At 66.5% G+C, this 20,660-nt stretch overlaps 2 protein-coding genes across 4 annotated transcripts in view; one reads left to right on the plus strand and one right to left on the minus strand.

The window, feature by feature from the left end:
* The window catches only part of PLCH2 (phospholipase C eta 2), a 64,981-nt gene extending 60,477 nt beyond the window's left edge, over positions 1–4,504 (minus strand). The window contains exons 1-2 of the mRNA XM_032301580.1: positions 4,337–4,504; positions 2,954–3,215 (exon numbers count right to left, since the gene is read on the minus strand). Of these exons, the coding sequence (XP_032157471.1) occupies positions 2,954–3,032 (79 nt within the window). The 5' untranslated portion in view covers positions 3,033–3,215; positions 4,337–4,504. The remainder of the gene's footprint in view (positions 1–2,953; positions 3,216–4,336) is intronic.
* Positions 4,505–14,051: 9,547 nt separating this feature from the next.
* PEX10 (peroxisomal biogenesis factor 10) lies at positions 14,052–20,461 on the plus strand. Of its 3 annotated transcripts, none has more exons than XM_032361779.1 (7): positions 14,052–14,227; positions 14,761–14,841; positions 15,112–15,303; positions 16,976–17,151; positions 17,330–17,465; positions 17,863–17,972; positions 18,636–20,461. In XM_032361779.1, the coding sequence occupies exons 1-7, from the start codon at positions 14,116–14,118 to the stop codon at positions 18,702–18,704; spliced, it is 876 nt and encodes a 291-aa protein (XP_032217670.1). In that variant the 5' UTR covers positions 14,052–14,115; the 3' UTR covers positions 18,705–20,461. The 3 variants fall into 3 exon arrangements, 2 of the variants coding, with proteins under 2 accessions (XP_032217670.1, XP_032217669.1); XR_004289919.1 differs by lacking the exon at positions 15,112–15,303 and adding an exon at positions 15,332–15,738 and having other exon boundaries at positions 14,056–14,227; XM_032361778.1 differs by lacking the exons at positions 15,112–15,303; positions 17,863–17,972 and adding an exon at positions 15,332–15,738 and having other exon boundaries at positions 14,057–14,227.
* The last annotated feature ends 199 nt before the right edge of the window (positions 20,462–20,660 follow it).

Genomic DNA, 20,660 nt, shown 5'->3' on the forward strand with positions numbered 1-20,660 from the left:
GCCCGGTGTGTTGTCTGTCAGGGCCAGAGAGTTGCCCAGCCTGAGAGCTCGGGTCTCTACCGGCCCCCGGAAAGGCCCCCGTGCCGCCCGCCCCTCAGAGCCTGTGCCCGGCACCCCCGGCCCTCATTATGCTTGTCTTGAGGTTGTCGGAGAGCAGTTCCAGGGGTCTCTGGACCCTCATCCGCAGAGCAGCTTCCAGTCGCTCGAACTGGGACCTGCGACCACGGATACGCAAGGACAAGGGTGAGCAGCCTGCCGTGGGAACGGCCCCTTCCGGGCACTGTCCCACGGTCCCAGCCCTGGTCCTGGCCGCTGGGGTCCACGCACTCAGCTCTGGCAGGAAGGGGCCTTTCTCCCCACCACAAGTGGGCCGCGGGGCTGAGGCCACACTCGCTTCTCCACCAGGAACTTGGCGCCTGCAGCCCATCGCAGACACGCGGCTGGGAGTCCCGGCATGGGTGGCACAGAGCAGGCACCGGGTGACGGCCCTGCCCCCACACAAGCCACCAACCCAGGTCCTCGAGACCAAGAGGCCAGGACCCCAGAACAGACCCCAGCCACACAGCCCCTGGGCACGCCCTGAGCCTCCCCCCGCCGCACACACGCACCGTCTCCCCCTCTGGGACTGAGTGGGCACCAGCCAGGACGGTGCTGCAGCTCACGGCAACCGGACAGACATCAGTCCAGACCCAGAGGAACCCCCTGGCCGCCAGGGAAACAGAACTATAGCCACTGACTGTCCCCAAGCAGCCGCCAGGACACGCGAGCTGCTCCATGGCCTTGCTGACTGTTTCCAGGGCCCAGGGCCTCTCCTGCCCTGCCTTTGCTCCGTGGTGCTGCCCCAGGGAGCCTTCCGGAAGGACCTGCCGCAGCCCTCGGCCCAGAACCAAGCCCAGGGCCTGTCTCATCTGCATCCGTACCCATGAGCCAGGCACGGAGGGGAGGCAGAGCACAGGGGGCACCGGTGGGGGACAGAAAGCAGGACGTAGGACAGGCAAGGGACAGGGCCAGGGCGAGGGGACAGCAGTCTGAGGGTGAAGCCCGTTCCTCCCCCACGGCCCCTGGCTCCCACAGCCTCCCCCCAGGGTCCTGCCTGGGCTCCTCGTTCTCTGTTCCAGCCACCCCTTTCTCTGGGTGTCCGTCCCAGACTGAGCAGAGCAGCAGCCCCAGGGCCTGGGCAGGGGGCTGTGGGCCTCTGAGCAGACGTGTCCCCTTGGCAGAGGAGACCTGCTGGGACATGCCTGGGAATGTGGGAGAACAAGCCGGGTTCGGCCCCTCGGGGCACAGGGGCGCACGGAGCACACACAGCCCCCTCCACACACACACACGTGCACAGAACCTCACGGGGTGCGCGCCAATTCCTGCCACATACACGTGCCCACGCGCACTTCCACTGCCGCTACCCTGAGGGGCCGCCCCCCGAGCAGGCAGCAGAGAGCCTGGGGACGAGCAGGTCCTCCTGGGCAAATCTACCCACGGGGACGCACGCACATGGGCCACCACCCCAAGACGCGGGCCTGCTAGCCTGGCCTCACCCCGATGGCGCTCCCTCTTGGCTCTCCTCCCCGACCTCCCGAGAGAGCAGAGTCAGGGTCCCACCCGCTGCCCATCTGCCCAGGAGGATCCAGGAGGAGCCAGGGCCCCTGCACCAGCCGGCAGAGGCCAACCCGCTGCTGCTCAGACAAGAACGGAAGAGCCAGCGGACTTGGGGGCTCTCCCACTCCAGGTGGGCGCCAGCAGGGCCCCCGGCTCTAAGCCCAAACTCCCGAGTCAGGGGCTGGCAGGACCCCAGCCCAAAGGTAGCAGCTCCGCCCCGGCCTGAGGGGCCTGAGCCGTAGGACCGGGCACAGACGCGCCCCAGTGGCCTCCACTGCACCCAGGGTGCGGGAGACTCAGGACATGGCAGCCAGCTTCCTGGGGCGGAAGAGGATAAGCCCCCTGCCTCTTGGAGAGCTTCGCCCGGCCAGCAGGCTCCCACCAAGCAGTATGGGAGTCTTCCACGTGGACAGACCGTCCCTGGCTCAAGCAAATTATACGGCAGGAGAGCCGCTGCAGCCGGAGTCTGCCGGCACCCACCCTGCCCTCGGGGAGGGGCTCTCCCACCTGGCCAGGCTCGCCTGCACCCGTGTACTCCGCGTGCTTCCAGGCATTGAAAGCCGAGATGCCACAAACGAGCGTAAGGTGGTGGTTCCGTGGCGCATTCACGCGGCAGGACCTTCTCTAGACACGTACCTGAGACGTGTCTCCAGTGTGCACGCAGCACCCCAGCTCTCCGGAAGCTGCAGGGGAGACCGCATGCTCCAAACCGGTGCTACCCTATTCCGGAGACCACAGACGCCACTGCCTCCAGGCCATGGGGAGGCACAGACCAGACGGGCCCAGGGACACGGAGAGCCTCCCCGGGATGCACAGCATGGCTGTGCTGAGGACCCCCGAGCTGGGCCAGGATCCCAGGGGTCCCACTGTCCCGGACAGAGCTGGCAGGCAAGCCGGCAGCCCCAAAGCCATCTTGCTAACAGGAAAGTCTGTTCCCTCTGCCACCCTTGCCCTGGCCCTTGAGCGGAGGAAACACCCGGGCTGCAGGCAGTGGGGCCTTGACCTTGCTTGGGTGTCCTCTCCCACTCTTAGCTCCAGCCCTGCAGGAAGCCTGCATCGCCTTTGCCGCGGGGAGCCCCCTTGGACGCACTTGTTCCTGGACCACAATTCCTGCTCAACTAGAGGAAAGCCTGGGTCCTTGGGTGAGGCCACCTCAGCCCCCCATCTTGGAAAAAGACCAGCAAAGACATGTCACCCTTGTGCACTGGGGACGGGGCACACCGGCCACCGTCGGCATCGTGTGCTGGGCCCCCGCCCACGGCTCCCGCTGCTCCGGGGGCACAGGCAGATCCCTTTCTCCCGGGAGGGAGGACTGGACTCCGAACCACGTCCGCGTCTGACCAGAGGCCTCACTCACCCACAGGCAGAATATTGATGTTCAGGAAAGACTGTCCAGTCCTCAGATTGGGCCCTGGGTCCCCCGGTGGGGGAGCCATCACGGAGGGTGGAGGGCTCTAGTCGGCTGGGGGCAGCAGGCGAGAGATGGGGCTGGCCCGGGTCACCAGCGGGGGCCAGCTGCGCGCGGGAGGCCGGAAGAAGCTGCTCTGAGGTTCCTCTGTCCCCGGGGCCCCCGGCGTCCCCCTCTGGAGTAGAGGCTGGACCTGTGTGACATCACACACCTGGAGAGAGAGCAGGGTGGCGGGCGTGAGGCCTGGCCGGCCATCCGGGCCAATGGGGGGGGGGGGATTGGGGCACTGGTTGTAGGACAGCCCAGCTCACCACCCTCCGGAGCTGAACAGCCCACCCAGGTGAGGGCCGGTCACCCCAGCGTCACCAAAGCGTGACTGTTGCCCGGTGCTGGGATCTTTCCACAGCTCCATGATGTTCAAAGACAGAACAGGCATCGCTTCACAGAAATCAGCCCGTACCTTCGGCTGTGAAGGAGGAGCCGGCGTGCTGCGGGCCGTGGTGGGGCGGGCCCCGGGGCCCAGAAATGGCCGAGGAGGCTGCCCACTCACCCTTCCCACAGCCCTTGGCACCGTCCCCCCGACCCTGGGGCTCAGGCCCTTTCAGCCACCTGACGGTCTGTGCAGAAGATAGAGCCCCTTTGTTCTCCGAAACCCTGGAGGGCCCCAGGCTCTGCCTGCCTCCTTGTGCCCCCCAGTCTCAGCCCACTGGCCTCTGCTCAGGCTCCTTTCCAGCTTGGAACCCCCACTCCAGCCAGCGAGCTCGCCTCACACCCACGGCTGCCTCCTTGCAGGGGCTTCCTCCTCCCTGGGGGCCAGAGAGGGGCTGCAGAGGCCAGGTGGGAGGCCACTGGGCCCAGGACAGAGTTTCCCGGCCTAGCCCTGGGGTAGACCTCGGGACACCTGGGCCCTCCAGACACCCAGAGCCGTGCTCTGCCCAAGGAGGAAGCATGACCAAAGGTGGGCAGGCCCAGGCTCCCCACGGCGCCCCCCCCAGTCCCCTCGGATCAATCTTAGCACATGACGCTTGAAACCCAGGCCTCCGATGCCCCCTCCAACCCCCAGGAGTCTGTCCCTCCCTCATCCTGGCCTGTTCCGGCCCCCCAACCTCCATCTGGCTTGCACCCTCCAGTAGACCTAGAATTTGCCCGCCATGAGCTCTCTGGGGTCCCGTGCCTCAGAAGAGCACGGGGAGAGACCAGGTGGCCCCAAGGCCAGGGCACCCAGGGCTCATGGGTCGCTCCAGCCCCAGCCCGGCTCTGCCCACTACAGCCCTTCACAGGCGCACCCTCTGCTCCCGGTCACCCCTCTGCGCGCCCCAGCCCCAGGCTCACCGGCAGGTGTGGGGTCTCCTGGCCCAGGTTCACCGGAGGCAGCGGGATCGTGCAGCCCACCAGGTCGGAGCAAGCTCCTGCCGCCGTCCCGGCCGGCTACTGCCGGGTCCCCGAGCAGGCACCGCGGCTTCCTGCCGCCCCAGGAGCCCAGGATCCGTGCCCGGACACGTCTGTGAGCGCGGGCCGGGCGTGGGGCTCAGCAGGGCTGGCACAGCAGAACCTAATTAGGCAACAGCACCCCACCGCAAGCCGGGGCGCGGCCGTTACGGACCGTGAGGTCAGCCCTTGGCATAAGCCCGGCCGCACCTGGCCGTGTGAGCGGAGCCCCACCCCGCCGACCCCTGCCCCTCAAGCCGTGCCAGGCTCCCCCGTGCTGCCCCCCATTCCAGCCACACTGGCATACTGGGCCCCTGACAGTCTGGGGGCCCCCGGCCGGGTCAGCAGCCTCGGGCGTGGGCGCTGCGGGCAGGAGGCACGGCCCTCAGCCGAGCCGCTTCCTGCTTGCAGGGCCCCAGGGGAGGAGAGGGCCCTCCTGTCTCTGGCGCTCAGCCTCTGCCCAGACTCCCACCCAGATGCCAACGTCAAGTCCTGGAAACTGGCCACTGCCCACAGGTGACCACTCATAGATGACATTGTTCGGTGCCAGGCTGGGCCAGGCCGTGGGACAGGGCGGAGAGGCCCACCTGACCCCGCCCCCCCAGGGCCAGCCTAGTTCATCAGGACATACAGCCCAGGCTCAGACAGGTGGGAGGGCAGCCCAGCCCAAGTCCGTTTGCCAGGGCCGTGACACTCACACCCAGACGGGCATGCCCACCCCACAGAATGGCCACCTGCCCCCACCAAGCCCCCAGGGGACAAAGGGACGCGTCGCCTGCCCCTGCCAGTCCGTGGTGCCCCGCCCACCCTCGCTGCCCTTGTGCGCGGGGAGAGCCAGTGTGTGTCCCCCCACGCCCCAGGGGCTTCCTCCCCGCGCGACTCTGATGCCCGCCGCACCCCCTCACGGTGCCCTGCAGACTCCTTGCGGGAGTGCCGAGGGGCCCACCGCAAGACCCTGCCTGCCCGCAGACACCTCCTCCTCTGGCCTCACCGCCCGCAACCCCGTCGGGCGCCACCAGGTCTGCCTCTCCGTCCACTGGCGTCCACTGGCCGGGAACGACCCCCGGGGCGGGGAGGGGGGAACAGGCCGGACACAGGTACCAGCTTGGGACCCCGGCGCTCTGCCCCGGAGAGAGCACCACGCAGGCCCCCAGGGCGGGGAAGTGGCCGGCAGCGGCACTATGCAGGGGACGCACAGGAGGGACGACAGGCCGCGCGGGAACAGCCGGAAGGAGAAGCTCCCTGGGAGCACAGAACTGAGCCAAGGAGGCAGAGACCAGAGGGGCACGCCGAGGGGGCACGCTTCCCAAAGGCGGCCACGGGGAGCCCCAGGGGTCCCCAGAACCCCCAGCACGGGGCACGCGGTCTGCTCTGTCCGCACCGCCTCCTCCTCTCCCCTGCGGCGACTTCAGCGCGGCGGCGGGTGAGGCTCTGCACGGACCAGGCCGCGGCTCCAGGCCGCGCCGGGTCAGCCCTCCCCCCGCCCCCACCTCTGTCACCAGGCACCCAGAGTCACAGAGAGAAAGCCACTGCCCTGGGGACCTCTGGAAGGTGAGCTGAGGTTCCCAGCGCCCTGTGTGAGCCGCAGGGCGCAGGTGGCTTTGGCGGGAAAGAGCAGCTGCAGCCCGTGTGCTGGGTGCCCTGGGTGCGCCTCCGTGGGCGCCACGCTCCGAACCCCGCAGGGCAAGCCCGCCTCCTGGGGGCAAAGCGACAGGATCTGTTGCCCATGACGTTTGAGCTGAAGTCGAAATGAGCATTTTGGGGCGCACGTACCCGGCACGGCAAGTCTGATGGCTTCCAAGCGTCTGAAGGCATTTCCTCACGGCGGCGTGGCAGCGCTAGGGACAGAGACTTGGGCGTGTCAATGTCCAGGAAGTCTGCCCCCGCCCGCCCCGGCCCCCCAGCCGGCCTGCCAGTGCTCGGGTAGAGGGAGATCCACTCACAGGGAAACACGGACCACTGGGACCGAGGAGGCAGAGCCCCACGCTCACCCGCGACCCCTCCGTCCTTGGCTGTGGCGGGGGTCAGGACCACGTGCTGTTCCCGGGGGCTCCTGCGTGTGCGCCCCATCCACCCGGCCCCGACAGCAGGTACGGTGGCTGCGGTGCAGCCACAGATCAGAGCCCAGCCCCTTCCTCCTGCCCGGCATGGCAGAGACCTGCAACCCCAAACAGCAACACCCCCTTCTCACTGGATTTGGTTTTTGGGGAAAAAAGCTGCTCTTTATAAAATATTATTTATATTAACGTAAACAGGCGCAGCCACTGTGGAAAACAGTATGGAAGTTCCCCAGAAACTATAAATAGAAAGACCGTAGGACCCAGCCCCCCCGCCGCTGCGCTGCCCGCAGACACACAACACGGATCCGGGACGACGTGAAGCCCCCGTGTGTCCCGCAGCCGCGACGGAAGCACACGCGTGTCCGCCGCCAAGTCGAGACGTGCCACACACACGACGGAGGACTCGGCCGTCAGCAAGGGGGAGCGCTGGCCACCCGCCGCGGCGTGCGTGGACCGAGGCGTCGCGCTAAGCGAAACCAGCCCGTCTGGGACAGACAAACACGCGATTCCATACGCACGTGGAACCTCCACACCACAGCCAACGAACAAAGACGCAACGGACTCTTAAGTACAGAGAACACACGGGTGGTTTCCTGAGGGGAGGCAGGTGGGCGGCGGAGGGCCGCAGACTTCCAGGGACAGGATAAGACGTCCCGGGGACGGACAGGACAACGTGGGGGCCGCAGTCATCAGGACGGAGTACCGTCCGCTCGCTGGGCCACGTGCACGCCCGGGACTGCTGGGCCGCCGCGCACGGCTCTCAAGTCCACCTCAACAGCCGAGGAGAGACGTTCTCTGCAGAGCTGCGTGATGAGTCCACGGTTATCCAGGAAGACTGCGTCGAGAGAATTCTTTTAGATGACGAGTTTTCATACTTGGCGAAGTAAATACCAGATAATAATCATAACCAGGAGGCATTGGTACGATTCACCAGCAGCTCCCGGGGGCAAAACCCTCGGTGGGCGGTTGGGCACTGTTGGCCAATTTTCACGTAAAGGCGCCTGGAGGAAACGCAGCCACCGACGTCCCGGGGACGGCCGCCGGGCAGACGCTGGGACCCCGCGGCTTTGAGAGGAGGGTGCCGACAGCAGCGGACGTGACAGATGAGGAGGCCAGAAGTGTGACCGTTCGTCACCCCACGTTTCTGATACTACTCACATGTTTCACGTAATTTAATTAGTTTAATTTGATTTTAACAGCGGCCGTGTGTCGCAGCCAGCTCGCGAGCCCGTGCGCACGACCCAGTCCCCACAGCACCACACCCCGGGGACCCCAGAAATGGCTCGGTCCGGAGACCGCCTTGTGCTCTGCTAAGACTGATTTTTTTTAAATTCCGGCAAAACCACCCCATCCGTGCTGAGAAATGCCAAAAACAGAAGATGCACCCTGAAACCCACCAGGGCACATCCCGGGGGGACCAGACAGGCAAGTAAGTGGCCGTCCGTCGTGAGGACTGGCCCCTGCGGCCCTCTGTGCTTGAGGACTCCTGGGGTCAGAACGCGCTGGAAAGCACAGCCCAGGAGCTTCTCTGAGCCTTGGTTTCCTCACCCGTCGAGCAGGATGCTGCTTGCCCCTTCCCCCCACAGGAGACGGCAGGCACACGGTCCACCCGCGGGGGCCTGGAGAAGCCCAGCCTGGCGGGCAGGTCCCTGGCAGGCAGGCACAGGTCCCTCCCGGTCGTCACGCTCTGGGACCCCCGTGCCTGGGGACGCGCTCCGTGCTCGCACCAGGAGCACACCCTTGTGGGCAGGGCACACCTCACGACTGGAGACAGGCCCCCTGCCCTGCCTGCACTGCATCTTCTCCCCTCGAGCGCCACTCGGGCCTGACAGGCAGCCGCAGGCGGAGACATAAGGGGGCATCTGCGCAGGGGTTAAAATGGAATCCTACAGCCCACGGCCCGTGAGGGACAGGAGAGACCCTGCCTTGAATGCCTCCATCCGACAGCTCCCCTCAGCCCAGATGAGATGCTGAGTCTCTGGGGTGGGGGCCAGAGTCTGCTGACATCGAGAGGTAAGTTGAGGTTTGGGACAGGAGGAGGGCAGAGGCGCAGGGCCGGTCCCCACATCTCTCTGTCCTTAACCCAGAGCTCACTGAGTTCCTGATCAATGACCACACACCCTGAGGCAACCCCATACCCACCAGCCAAGCTGCCAAAAAGCTCCAGAGCAGAGGAGGGAAGAAGGGGCTCCGAGGGGCCCAAGGTCTGGCCACGCCCCCAGGACCCTCTGCAGAAGGGGACCCTTCGGGCAGAAGGGACAGGGTGTGCAAAGGCTCTGCGGCAGGATCCGCGGGCCCAGGGCTGGCACGGAGCCCCGGTCCCAGTGTGGACAGAACTGTGGTGGGGCTCCCAGCATCCTCCAAGGATTAGCCCGGAGGAGCTTGCGTCTCATTTGGGGGCACCTCCCGAAGTCCTGCCTGCCAGGCTCCCCTTCACCTGACAGCGCCCAGACCACCTGCTGGGCCACAGATCGAGGGGAAGGAGGGGCTGGGGAAGGCCGCAAGGACCCTGCTGGCCTCCAGCCCAGGAGCCACTGTTTGGGGGCGCCCTTTCCTGCCCTCGGCACCAAAACAAGAGGTCCTTTGTTCCTTTCTTGTTTGTTCAGGAACACTTCCGAAGCCCCTCATGGAACCAGGACCCCGCAGTGACCCGTCAGAAGTGCCACACTCGTGTGGCACCCATCTCAAGGAGGCAGGCAGCAGACCACCGTGCAGGGGACCATGCCCGCGAAGGTGAGTGCAGCGGGGCGGGAGCCTGGAGGAACCTGAAGGTGTCCTCGTGGGCGGAGCAGCCTTTGCCTATCAGGGCACCCATGTTCCTGCGCCCCTCTTTTCAAGGTGCCCATAATATCCACGGGACCTCCAGTGCCAAGGTCAGACCCAGAACTCTGTCTTCAGGCACCGGGGAGCCTCGGAAGGTTCCGGAGCAAGGACAGGACGGTTCGGTGCCGCAGGGGCGGTGTGGGGGGGCCAGGAGCTGGCCGGGCGCTCAGCCCCACCACGTGCCCAGAGCCACCAGATCCAGCGGGCCCCACCCGGCCCCGGCCTTTGGTGACACATCAGGTAGGTCACGCCTGTTTGTCAGTTTATAGCCAATAAACGGGCCAGAGCAATGAGCGTGCGGACCAGCCGGAACACCCAGAGCCTTTTGCTGGAGGCCTCAGCCCCGCCCACCGGCCTCTCTGCTCACAGGAGAACCCCAGGGCACACTCACAGCACCCCCCGGGCCACACGCGGGCCTCTCAGCCTGGCAGGGGAGTCCGTCCCGCTTGCGCATGAGGCCCCGCGGCCCTTGTCGCTTCAGACCGGGAAGGTCATGGGCCTTCAACAGCCTCGGTTCTCCAACTCTGCCGCAGAAATCTCCCATCCGCCTCTTCCCGGCTCACGGGGCTGCACCCCGAAAGGGGCCAGAGGAACCAGGAGGAGCTGCTGCCCTTGACGGCTGCTGATGTCGTGCAAACCCACGTTCAGCAACCAAGTGGCTGCACCACTGACGCTGAGCACGTGCTCCCAGAGCCCTGACCCGGAGGAGAGACACCGGCAGGACCCCCAGGAGCGCCTGCCCTGCCCTGGGTCACCTGTCCATGCAGTCCCTCCGCCTTCCACAGGGGGGAGCCCCTGCTGCTGGCCGGGGCCTGCAGGGGGAACAGAGCAGGGGGCAGGTCAGGAGGTTCCCCCAGACTGACCTCCCCAGCACGGGCACTGGCACCCAGACAAACGCTGGCTCTGCCCGCAGAGGCTTTCACCACCTGCTGCCCCCTCTTCCCAGGACCCCGAGCCACTCAGGCCCCCAGGGCCATGCCCCCCAGCACCGCAGCCAGGCCCTGCAGCTCCCGGAGCCCAGGGAGCTGAGTGCCTCTACGGCCTCCTTCGGCAGACAAGGAAACTGAGACCCAGGAAAGGTGGGGACCTGCCCAGACGCGGCAGCCACAACGAAGAGGCTGCCCGAGGACAGTGGCAGCCCAGGAGAGACGAGGAGCCTCCAGCACCCAGTCCCTCAGAAGTGGCCGCCCGCCCACAGCCCCACCGACACGGCCCCAGGACAGGCCTGACCTGCCAGCTCCCCAGGACGGAGGCCACACCCCTGGCTGGAGTGAGGGAGCGCACGGGTGACCAGCGCCTCTCCCGACACCCTGCCCAGCCTGCGGCCGTGCTGAGGCTTCCCCATCGGGCTCTCCCTGGTCCATGGGTCCTCACTCTTGGGAACCCCACTCTGCAGGGGCCTGGCCTGCCCCCCACTTTCTTTCTCCCTGCAGCCCCACAAGACCCCTCTCTCTTGTCTGGATGGAGCCCTCCCCCCTTCTGCCAGAGCAAAGCCTCCTCGTCCAGGAAACCCTCCTGAACAGTCTCTTCTTGGGCTCTTAGCGTCTTACACCAGCCAGCTCAGTCTGGGATGATGGCCGCACCCGCGTGAAGACCCCGTGCCCGTCCAGCAACAGGCAAGGCCATTAGGGAACAGCTGTGGGACCGGACAGACCTGGGACCTGCCTGGTGCCTGCTTTTACCCGAGAAGAGCTCTCTGGCCTGTGGTCGCTTAGCTCTGCCACATGACGGTAACCCCTTCCTCCCCCAGCCCGAGTTCGGCTTCCTGTCCTGGCTCTGGTGGAACCCTGACCATGGCTCCGAGCCCCACAGCGCCAGGCTGGCTCTGTTCCTGCCAGACATGCTGTTCTGCCAGGAAAATGCCATCCCTGACCAGCACGAGAACACACTGGTCCCCAGCCACCCTCTGGCGCCCTGAATCATGGACATCACCTCCCACACAAAGCCGAGCCCCAGGCCCAGGCTCGGTTCTCTGGCCCCTCGTCCTGACCCCACCTGACAAGCCCCCCAATGGGGCAGTGCTATGGGACCTCCACCCCTCAGCTGAGAAGGCCTCTGCTCGGGGGGCGGCCACTGGATGTTCTTGCCAGCCGGTGGAGTGAGGTGCGTTCCTGGGCCGCCAAGCCCTCCGGGCAGTCACGGGGCGAAGGAGCCGGTCCTCGGTGTTTGTCCAGAAGCTGCTCCCCACAAGGCAGCAGTGCCCTCCTCTGCTCAGCACCCGCAGGGCTCCTGCCCCATCAGGGACACACAGCCTACTCCATCATCCTGTGTCCGCCTGGACTGACATCTCTGCCTGGGAACCCCCACTCCCAGTCCAGGACAGGGACGCACCCCACCTGGCATTTGACCTGAAGCTCCTGAACCCTGGCGACAGCGGAGGGAGTCACATGCCGAGCCTTGGTAAGAGCAGGGGCAATGAGCTGACCCACACGGTTTTTCCTTCTCTCCTGCCGGCACTGTCTTCCTCAGCACCTGTGCGTGCCGGGCTTGGCGATACAACGGCCACTGGCCTCCCTGGCGAAGCAGAGGGACAGACAAGCTGCCCAGCGGACCCCTGGGCGGCCCCCTAGGCTGCTGGGTGGCGCTGGGTTCAGGTGGGAGATGAGGGGGGGACCGGGGTTGAGGTATGCAGCGGGGCTCCCGAGAGGGGCCGGAGCAGACACCCAGGAGGAGGGACGGGGGACACTACATGCTGCGAGTTAGATTCCTGCTCCACGCGTGGCTGGGACCCAGGTGACTCGAGCGCTGCCGTCGTGGGCCCCTAATAAACACCAGCTAATTCTATCAGTGTTCCCATTTCACAGCGCGGAAAACAGAGGTCCCGGGCTTAAGGCAGCCTGTGTGTAAGCGAGAGCTCCCTGTAAGTGACCGAGGGCCAGCTGGTAGGGTCAGAGACTGGCTGAGTCAGAGATCAGCACAGCCAATGGCTCGGCGTCCACGGGACACTCCGTTTAAAGATGGAGCAACCCCTTACGGAATGCCCAGCCCACAGACAGCAGCCGCACACCAGGGCTGGACTCCCGTCGGCCACCTCAGCCCCACGCGGGTCCACACAGCTCTCTGCCTTCCTGACGGAGGAGGTCAGAGTCACTCTGCCACCGTGAAACTCACTCCCTGAACCCCGGAAAGTCTGCCCACTGACCTGGCGGAGCAGATGGGCTGACGGCACCACCTGCCGGCCGCTCGGCCTTCTGACTCCAATCCCAAGTCCTCTTAGGGCAGCCCCCGGGGTTGGGAACTTGAGTCTGAACCCTGTGGGGACCCAGGTCCCAGAACAACACAACTTGGTTTGGTCGCATGGTTCTTGGCCTTGCCCTGCCCAGGCGGGAGGCCGCAGCGGGGGAGCTGCCCGGAAGGCACCGTCCTGAGCAGCGCCCACGGGCGGGTGGGACAGGCCAGTGAGGGAAGGAAAGTTCCACCGCAGCCGGAGCCGGTGGGCGGGGCTGTCTGTGCAAACCCCCCGGCCGGGGCTTCTTTGGGACCAGGACGCGGAGGTTTCAGCCTGGTGGACGCAGCTGGGCAGAGACTTGTGAAGGACTCGGGGTCTTCCACCGGCCGCCCCCAGCCGAGGGGTCTACCCTGCACTGCCCACTAAAGCCTCAGGCAGCCTCGGTCTCCAGGAAACTCGGCCAGGGGCAGGGGCTCGGCTCCAGAAGGGCACGGGGGCTCCAGCGGCAGGAGGGACTGTGGGAACCGCCCAGGCCGCGCCTTCCCTCTCGGAGGAGCCCACAGCCCGCGGGCCGCCCGTGAGCTCCGGGCCGGTCTCCCCAGCGCGGCCGCAGCCTGGCGGCTTCCCCGCGCGCCGCGTGCCCGCAGAAGAGCGCAGCCCGTGGGGCCCGGCCTGCGGCCCGGCCCGCCCTCCGTGCCCCACCCCCGCCGCCTCGGGCAAGGTCGGTGCGGCCTCGGCGGCTCCCCAGCCCTGCGGAGCGGAAAGTGCACCGGGCTTCCCTCCGCGGCCGGGCCTGACGCCACGCAGGTGGGCCTGGGGCGCGCCCTGCCCTCCCTCGGCCGCGCCACAGGTGCAGCCCCGCCCCTCCGCCCCCCGCCCGCCCCTCCCCCCGCCCCCCTCCCTCATCCCGCCCGTCCCCACCCCCCGCCCCGGCTCCGGTGCCGCGGCGGCCTGCGGCGGGCCCTCGGGCTGGCCCAGCGCTCGCCCTCCGCGTGCGGCCTCCCCGGGCCGCTCCTCCAAGAGCCGGGAGGCGGGACCCTCGCGGAGCCCAGCGCCCGGCGGCCCGCTGGAGGAGGGGCGGCGCCCGGCCAGTCATCGTCACCGTGGACCCCCGAGTCCTGCTCACTCCCCACACAGCGACCCTCGGAGCCGGGACCCCGCCAGACGCCCGCGCGCCAGAACCAGGCCCCGCCCTCGCCACACCCCCGACTCCCGGCCCCGCCCCGCCCCGCCCCCGAGGCCCCGCTCCGTCCACGCCCCCAGCCCTCATTGGTTCTCCCTCCCGGACTCCGCCCCCGGCCTCGGGCCCTGCCCTCGTTCCCGTCGCCTCCAGCGCCGCACGGCTCCGCCCCCCGCCCCTGCCCGCTCCCACGTCGCCTTCCACCCTCATGGCTCCGCCCCCAGCCCCGATTCGCGCCCACGTTCACGTCGCCACGCCCCCTCGCGGCCCCGCCCCCGGTCCCCGCCCGCGTTCACGTCGCCCCCGGCGCCGGACGGCTCCGCCCCGCACGCAGCCCGTCGGTTCCACCCCCGCGCTAGGTCGCGCAAGGCCGGCGCCGCCCTCTGGCGTCATCAGGCTGAGCCCGCGGGGGCGTGGCCAGGTGGCTCCCAGGTGCCCGCGCGTCGCGGACATGGCCCCCGCCGCCGCCGGCCCCGCGCAGGTCGTTCGCGCGGCGCAGAAAGACGACTACTACCGCGGCGGGCTCCGGGGCGCGGCGGGCGGCGCCCTGCACAGCTTGGCGGGTGAGCCCGGGCCTGCGGCGGGCGGGAGGGGACCCCAGCGCGCGTCCGGCGGGCGGGGGCCGCGGGGCTGGGGGCGCAGAGCGGCGGGAGAAGCGGCTTGTGGCTGCGCCGCGTCCCGCTCCGGCCTCTCTGTGCCGCTCTCGGCGCTTCGCAGACGCCGCCCGGTCAGTTCCGGACGTTCCCGGGTCGGGCTCCGGCGGTGCGCCCCGTGTCGCGGCGGAACTTGGGGGTCCGTGGGCGCGTCTGAGGTCGCCCCGGGCCGCAGCCGCCTCGCTGGGGCTCCGGGTCGCCGCCCCCCGCCCTGCGCTTGTGGCCCGTCTGGGGCCGGGACGGTGGCCGGGGCTGCGGGGCGGGGGGGGAGGCCCTCCGGAGACCCGGCCCGGCGGGGACGGCGAGCAGCGCGGACGCCCGCGGGGGGGGCGGACTGCGCTGTGGGACGGTCTCGGCCTGTGGAGCGGCGGCTGGACCTTGGCGGCCGGAGGAGCCGCGCAGGGACTGGACCCTAACCGCCCGCCCGGCGCCCGCCCTCTCAGGTGCGAAGAGGTGGCTGGAGTGCAGGAGGGAGGTGGAGCTGCTGTCCGACGTCGCCTACTTCGGCCTCACCACGTTTGCAGGTAGCCCCGGTGGGCCCCGGAGAGCAGGGGCCCGGAGGTGGGGTGCGAGTGCCGCCCCGCAGAGTGAGAAGCTCCTGGAGCTGCTTCCCAGTGTCCCTGGAGCTGGCCCAGACGCAGTCTCGGGAAGGAGGGGACGCTGGGGCCCTCCCCTGGAGGAGAGGCCAGGCCTGAGCCCCAACTGGAGCCTCGGAAACTTCCAGGGTGTCACTTCTGTGCCTTTCTCCGTTCCTTTTTGTGTTCCTGGGGATCTTTGCCCTCGACTTTGCCCGGGGTGCCCGTGGGACAGTTTCTCTGTAGCTGAGGTCTGTGGCTCGACGGGGGTCTTGGCACTAAGCCCTGTCGCAGGGCAGGGTCAGCAGGGCCCCAGTGGAGCGTCGTCCTTCAGAAAATGCAGGCACCTGACAGCAAAATCCAGTACAGGGAGAAAGAAAAGGATGGCAGGCCCCTGCCTCAGTTTCTCAGGTGGGTCGCCCCACACCCTCACCCGCAGGCTACCAGACCCTCGGGGAGGAGTATGTTGGCGTCATCCAGGTGGACCCGTCCCGGAGCAGAGTACCCTCCAGGTTGCGCCGTGGCGTGCTGGTGGTGCTGCACACCGTCCTGCCCTACCTGCTGGACAAGGCCCTGCTGCACCTGGAGCTCGAGCTGCAGGCGGAGGCCGACAGCCCCAGGCCCTCGCAGGGCAGCCTGACTCTGGGCGGGCGTGGCCGGTCCCGAGCCGGGCACTGGGTGCGCCAGCACACGGCCACCCTGGCGGAGCCGCAGAAGAAGACACTCCTGCGCGCGGTGGTGGTGCTCAGGCAGGGCCTTAGCTGCCTCCAGCGGCTCCACGTTGCCTGGTTCTACATCCACGGGGCCTTCTACCACCTGGCCAAGAGGCTCACAGGAGTCACTTACGTAAGTCACCGGTGCTGTAGGGTCTTGCTCGCCTCTGGCTGCTGTGTGTTCAGCTTCCGGCGGCGGGCACGGTCACAGGGCTGGAGCCAGGATCTTCTCCTGAAAAACACGGTTTTACTGCGTCGCGTTTGCTGGCGGACCCTAGAAAGTCAACCCTGAGGGAAAGGCTCATCTGCCTCCCTGCTGCCGGCACTTACAAGACGCCGACCCTGGGCTCCAGGCCCCCGGGCCCACGCCCCCTCCTGCACAGCTGCCCTACCTGAGGCTCAGGTGTCACGGTGCCTCGTGTCACCACCAGGACGTTCCCTGGGCTGAGCCTGCCAAGGAGTCCCACCTTTCATCCTGTTTCTGTCCTGGTGCCTTTGCTTCCAGATTCATACAGGAAGTCTCAGCTCAGGACCCTGATCACGAGGGTCACCCCCTTTCTCGCTTCACTTGGCAGCACCGTCCGGAGCACCTGCTCCTCTGGTCCCGCCTCAGCCCTCAGTGTGCGCACTCACGAGAGCCGCCAGCTCGCTGCCCCAGCACTAGCTAGGGTGTACGCCGAGCCGCAGCAGCAGAGGGGTCAGACGCACGGCCTCGACCCAGGCAGAGAGGGTTTTGCGCTCCTGGGGTCTTCTCTGCACGGACACGTGGGGCCTGGCTGGCTGGGGGGCTCCAGCTAACGGGAGGGAGACCAGAAGTGGACTTTCCCTTCGGGGGTGTGGTCCGATGTTGGGCATGTCACTAGCCACGGTGTCACACCGACGGTCTCCCGTCACTAGGGGAGCCAGGTGTCCTCCAGGAGCTGCTCTGTTCACGTGACAGAGAAGCAGGTTAGCAGCCGTGCCTGCGCGGCTTTTCCTCCTGTTCCCTGGGCTGCCGTGGTCAGGACTCCCTGCTGGTACTTTCCTCTGAGCTGTGAGTCCCCCGATGCACGCCCCCCACCCCCAGATCATCGCCTGCAGCCATAGGGACTGGACTGCAGACTTGGAGCCCTGTGGCTGTCTTCCTCACTGTCGCTCAGCACTCGCTGTCTCCTCCAGAGTGAGGGCCTGAGCTGTCCAGCAGCGGCCCCCGCCTGCGCTCAGACCTGGCGAGGTGCTCCTGCCCCCCTCACTCAGCAGAGAGACCCCGTGATCGCGCTCTGTGCCCCCTTGTGCCAGGAGGGCAGGTTTTGGCCTGGTTCGATGGGACACTCTACCGCCAGGGGGTTGTGCCAACTGATCATGTGACTGTCCCTTGGGGTCCCTGACAGCTTCGTGTGCACTCTCCGGCTGCAGAGGACCCGAGGGCTCGAGAAAGCTACAGGCTGCTAGGAGTCCTCTCCCTGCTGCACTTGGCCCTCTCCGTGGGCCTGCAGCTATACGGCTTCCGGCAGAGGCAGCGAGCCCGGCGGGAGTGGAAGCTGCACCGAGGCCTGTCTCTCCGCAGGTGTGGGGGGAGGGGGACAAGGGGGGCTCCCAGCCCGGCTGCTGCAGCCCTGTGGGGGTGGGGGTGGGGGCAGCGGCAGGGGCTGAGCAGCCTTGTGCACAGCACTGCTGCTGGGGCTCTGAGCCGGCATCGCAGGGACGTCATGGTGAGATCTTGTGTCTCCCTGCCCCGCCGCCAGGAGCCACGCGGAAGAGAAAGCCGTTTCCAGAAACTCCACGTGTACGCTGTGCCTGGAGGAGCGCAAACACCCCACAGCCACGCCCTGCGGCCACCTCTTCTGCTGGGAGTGTATCACCCAGTGGTGCCACGCCAAGGTGGGTGTTCCCCGGGGTCAGCAGCGGTGGTCCCGGAGCGCCGGCCTCACGGGCGGGTGGGCGGGCCGGCCCAGGAGGCTGCCCAGGAATCAGGAAGCCTATCCCAGGTTTGTCTTAGGATGGACCGCATACGGGACATGCCTGCACGTCCCTGATGGGGCTCCAGCGGCGCGTTCAGAGGCATTGCTGGGAGGTGGGGACAGCAGCCGGGCCATGCGGTTCCATTCCTGGAGTCGCCCCAGCCCCCAGCCCCGCCACTCAGAAGCCCGGCCGGCCTGCAGGAGCAGGACCTTCTCTAGCTGGGCGGATGCCCCGCCGGGACGGCCTGCGTGGGTGGGAGCTCTGTTCAGGGTCGTGCCCGTGGCCAGAGCAGGGGCCGCCACACCGTCTCTTACAGCTGCGCCGCCGCCCGTGAGGGGTGGGGTTTCTGGGCCCCCAGCAGCCCTGCCGCCCAGGCCCAGCCCAGATCGAGCTTTCTCGGGGCTGAGGGTCGGGAGGGCCGCACAGGTGAGGCGGGTAGACGAGGGGCGGGATGTGCACCTCAGTCGGCACCTCCTCTTCTCACCTGAGGACCTTCACCTCCGGCAGCTGGCCAAGGGGCATTCCTCAGAGCCCGGGTCCAGGGTTCACAGGGGCCACGGCCTCAGCCTGGCCGCCGTCACTTAGAAACAGCACCACGTGGGTCCCCGGGAGTGTCCCACTCAGCTTCCACTTTGGGGCTCCTGCTCCCCATTTTGAGGGAATCCCCCAAGAACACAGGTGCCGTCTCCCGTAAGCGGGTGGCCCCAGGCAGGAACGCCTAGTGGGAGATGAGTGGACCTTCCTGGGGACAAGAGGGAGTCCGGCCTGTCCTTAGGAGCGGGGCCCCTGGGACGGAGCCAGACAGGACCCCACACACCTCTCAGCACGACACTCTGTAGCAGCTGAGTGGACAGATGGCCGCCTCCCTGGCTTGGCCTCTGCTCCCAGCTCCATGCCCCACTCCCCCCGGGTTAAGGCCCTCCCTTCAGGTTTGTGACTTCTGAAAAAAATGCTTTTTTGAAATGGGTTTTCATTTGAAGTTGAGAGAGACGTGTGCACCTCCCACGTTACTGCAGGTGCCGGTGTGGGAGGGCCCGTGCTGGGGTCCGCGCTGGCCACAGGGTCCCTGACCCTCCTCCTCCCCTGCAGGCGGAGTGCCCCCTCTGCAGGGAGAAGTTTCCTCCACAGAAGCTCGTCTACCTGCGGCACTACCGCTAGCCCGGTGGAGGACAGAGGCACCGGGGAATCAGCATCAGGAGAGAAACCCCGTCAACTCTCAAGGTCGCTTTTCCTTGCACAGGAATCTCCTAACTCTGATTTTCTTTCATGTCACGTGAGAAACTACACGAGCAGCTCGGGGACGGAAGCTGGACCTGCCTGCAGGGTGGCAGGTCTGAGGTCTCTGCCGAGTGTGGGCTGGCACATCCCCGCTCCGCCGCCCCGAGCCCCGAGCGGTGCAGGTGGCGAGCAGCAGCTGGGGCAGAGCCCGCCAGGGGGTCTGCTCCCCCGCTTCCCCCCACGGTACATCTGGGTCACTTCTTCAGGAGCTGGACTGTTGGACAAGGTGGTTTCCATCCCGTCCCCAAACCATACAGTGGAAAGTTGGTTCCAGAAGTGGGCCCAGCCATTCACGTGATGACAAGAGGAGTCTATCGGGCGCACAGCAGACGGTTGGGGTTTGGCCCAAAGGGGCAGTTGTGGGAACAGCAGACAACGGGGCTTACCCACTGGTCAGTCCGCCAGCCCCGCTGACCTGGAAACCTTGCCTTCGTCGGCAGAGGCAGGCCACTTGGTGGCTTGGGCACATCCGCTCACAGGAGCGGAAAGACCCCAAGGAGTCAGGTCTCCACCTGCAGCACCTGGCTCGTGCCTTTTCATACACGGTCAGGTTTGTCTGCTGTTCTGGAGGACGAAGTCCGCATCTCGGCCGCGATCTGCCTGCCCAGGGCTCGGGGTGCACAGCCAGCCTGCAAGGGAGGTTCTCCGCCGCCTTCACGCCTAGCCCGCAGCTGCCTCTCAGAGCTGAGCTCTCCCTGAGCCTGGGCAGGCTGGCCGTTCACACCAGCTCACCGCCGTGTCCAGCCTACTTCCTGCCACCATTTTGTTATCTTCGGGTCTTTTAAACAGTATTTAACTTGTGCCAGAGACTGTACTTTGCCATGAGCTTCCGGAAGAAACGAGTTCCACAGAAGCGTGGGTCTGTTAAGAATGTCATCAGGGTGAACGGAAGGTCCCATCTCATAAAGGACGAGAACCTGCGGTCAGGATGTCCCATGCCCTGTGCGAGGCTGTGGCCCAGGCTTCCGGCAGAGGCCTGTGCAGACCACTCCGGGATCTGAGTGGACACGGGCACCCAGGGATGCATCGCTCCACACTCCTCAGCTACTACGGGCTGGCCACCTGAGACAGGCCCCCGTGACCACAGGCCAGACTGAGTAGGGGCCTCAGGAGGGAGGCTCCACACTTCCTGAGGGCCTTTACGGACGCCTGACCAAGCGCAGACAGTTTCCTGTCACTTAGGCCTGAGCATGTAGCAGGAAAACGGTATGAAAAACAAGTGTCCAGAGTTCCAGCATTTCAGGTACAACAGTGTTGTATCAAAGGCACCGGTTCAGGACATCATTTAAATGCCAAGATTAAAATCCACGATCAGGTACGTAAAAGGTTTTCATATGGCCTCCTAGAAGCGAGAGGAGCTCCATCTCAGATACGTAAAAATGGGCCCCAAAAAGCCAGACAGTAAACGCATTCAGTGCCTACAACCCTGAGACGGATGGGAAACTGGGCAGAGCTACGAGTCCGCAGCGCCTGAGACCAGGAGGCGGCCCACGGCCTGCCCCTCGCCGCTGCGCCCCAGGGACCGGCCCAGCTCCGCGCCTGCTCACGGGCGGCAAGCTGTTGTTTCAGATAAAGACTCCACAAGAAAGGGGACACTGTCTTTAATAAAGTTGGAATTAAAAAGTCACTTAGTAAAATGTTTACGAGTATTTGTTTTTATCACATCAAAAAAGTTGACATGCGGGTCAGAGTTCTGTTTTCCCGTAGAAAGTGAGAAGCCGTGTGTTAAAACCCACAAACGGGTCTACCCTTGCCAGCGTTTCTGTAAAGGGGCCACTGCGTGAGAACAACTTCAAATTAATCAAAAACAACTCTTCAGGTATCAAAGAAATGTGT

Source organism: Mustela erminea, chromosome 10 (assembly GCF_009829155.1).
Source record: "Mustela erminea isolate mMusErm1 chromosome 10, mMusErm1.Pri, whole genome shotgun sequence".
Taxonomy (NCBI): domain Eukaryota; kingdom Metazoa; phylum Chordata; class Mammalia; order Carnivora; family Mustelidae; genus Mustela; species Mustela erminea.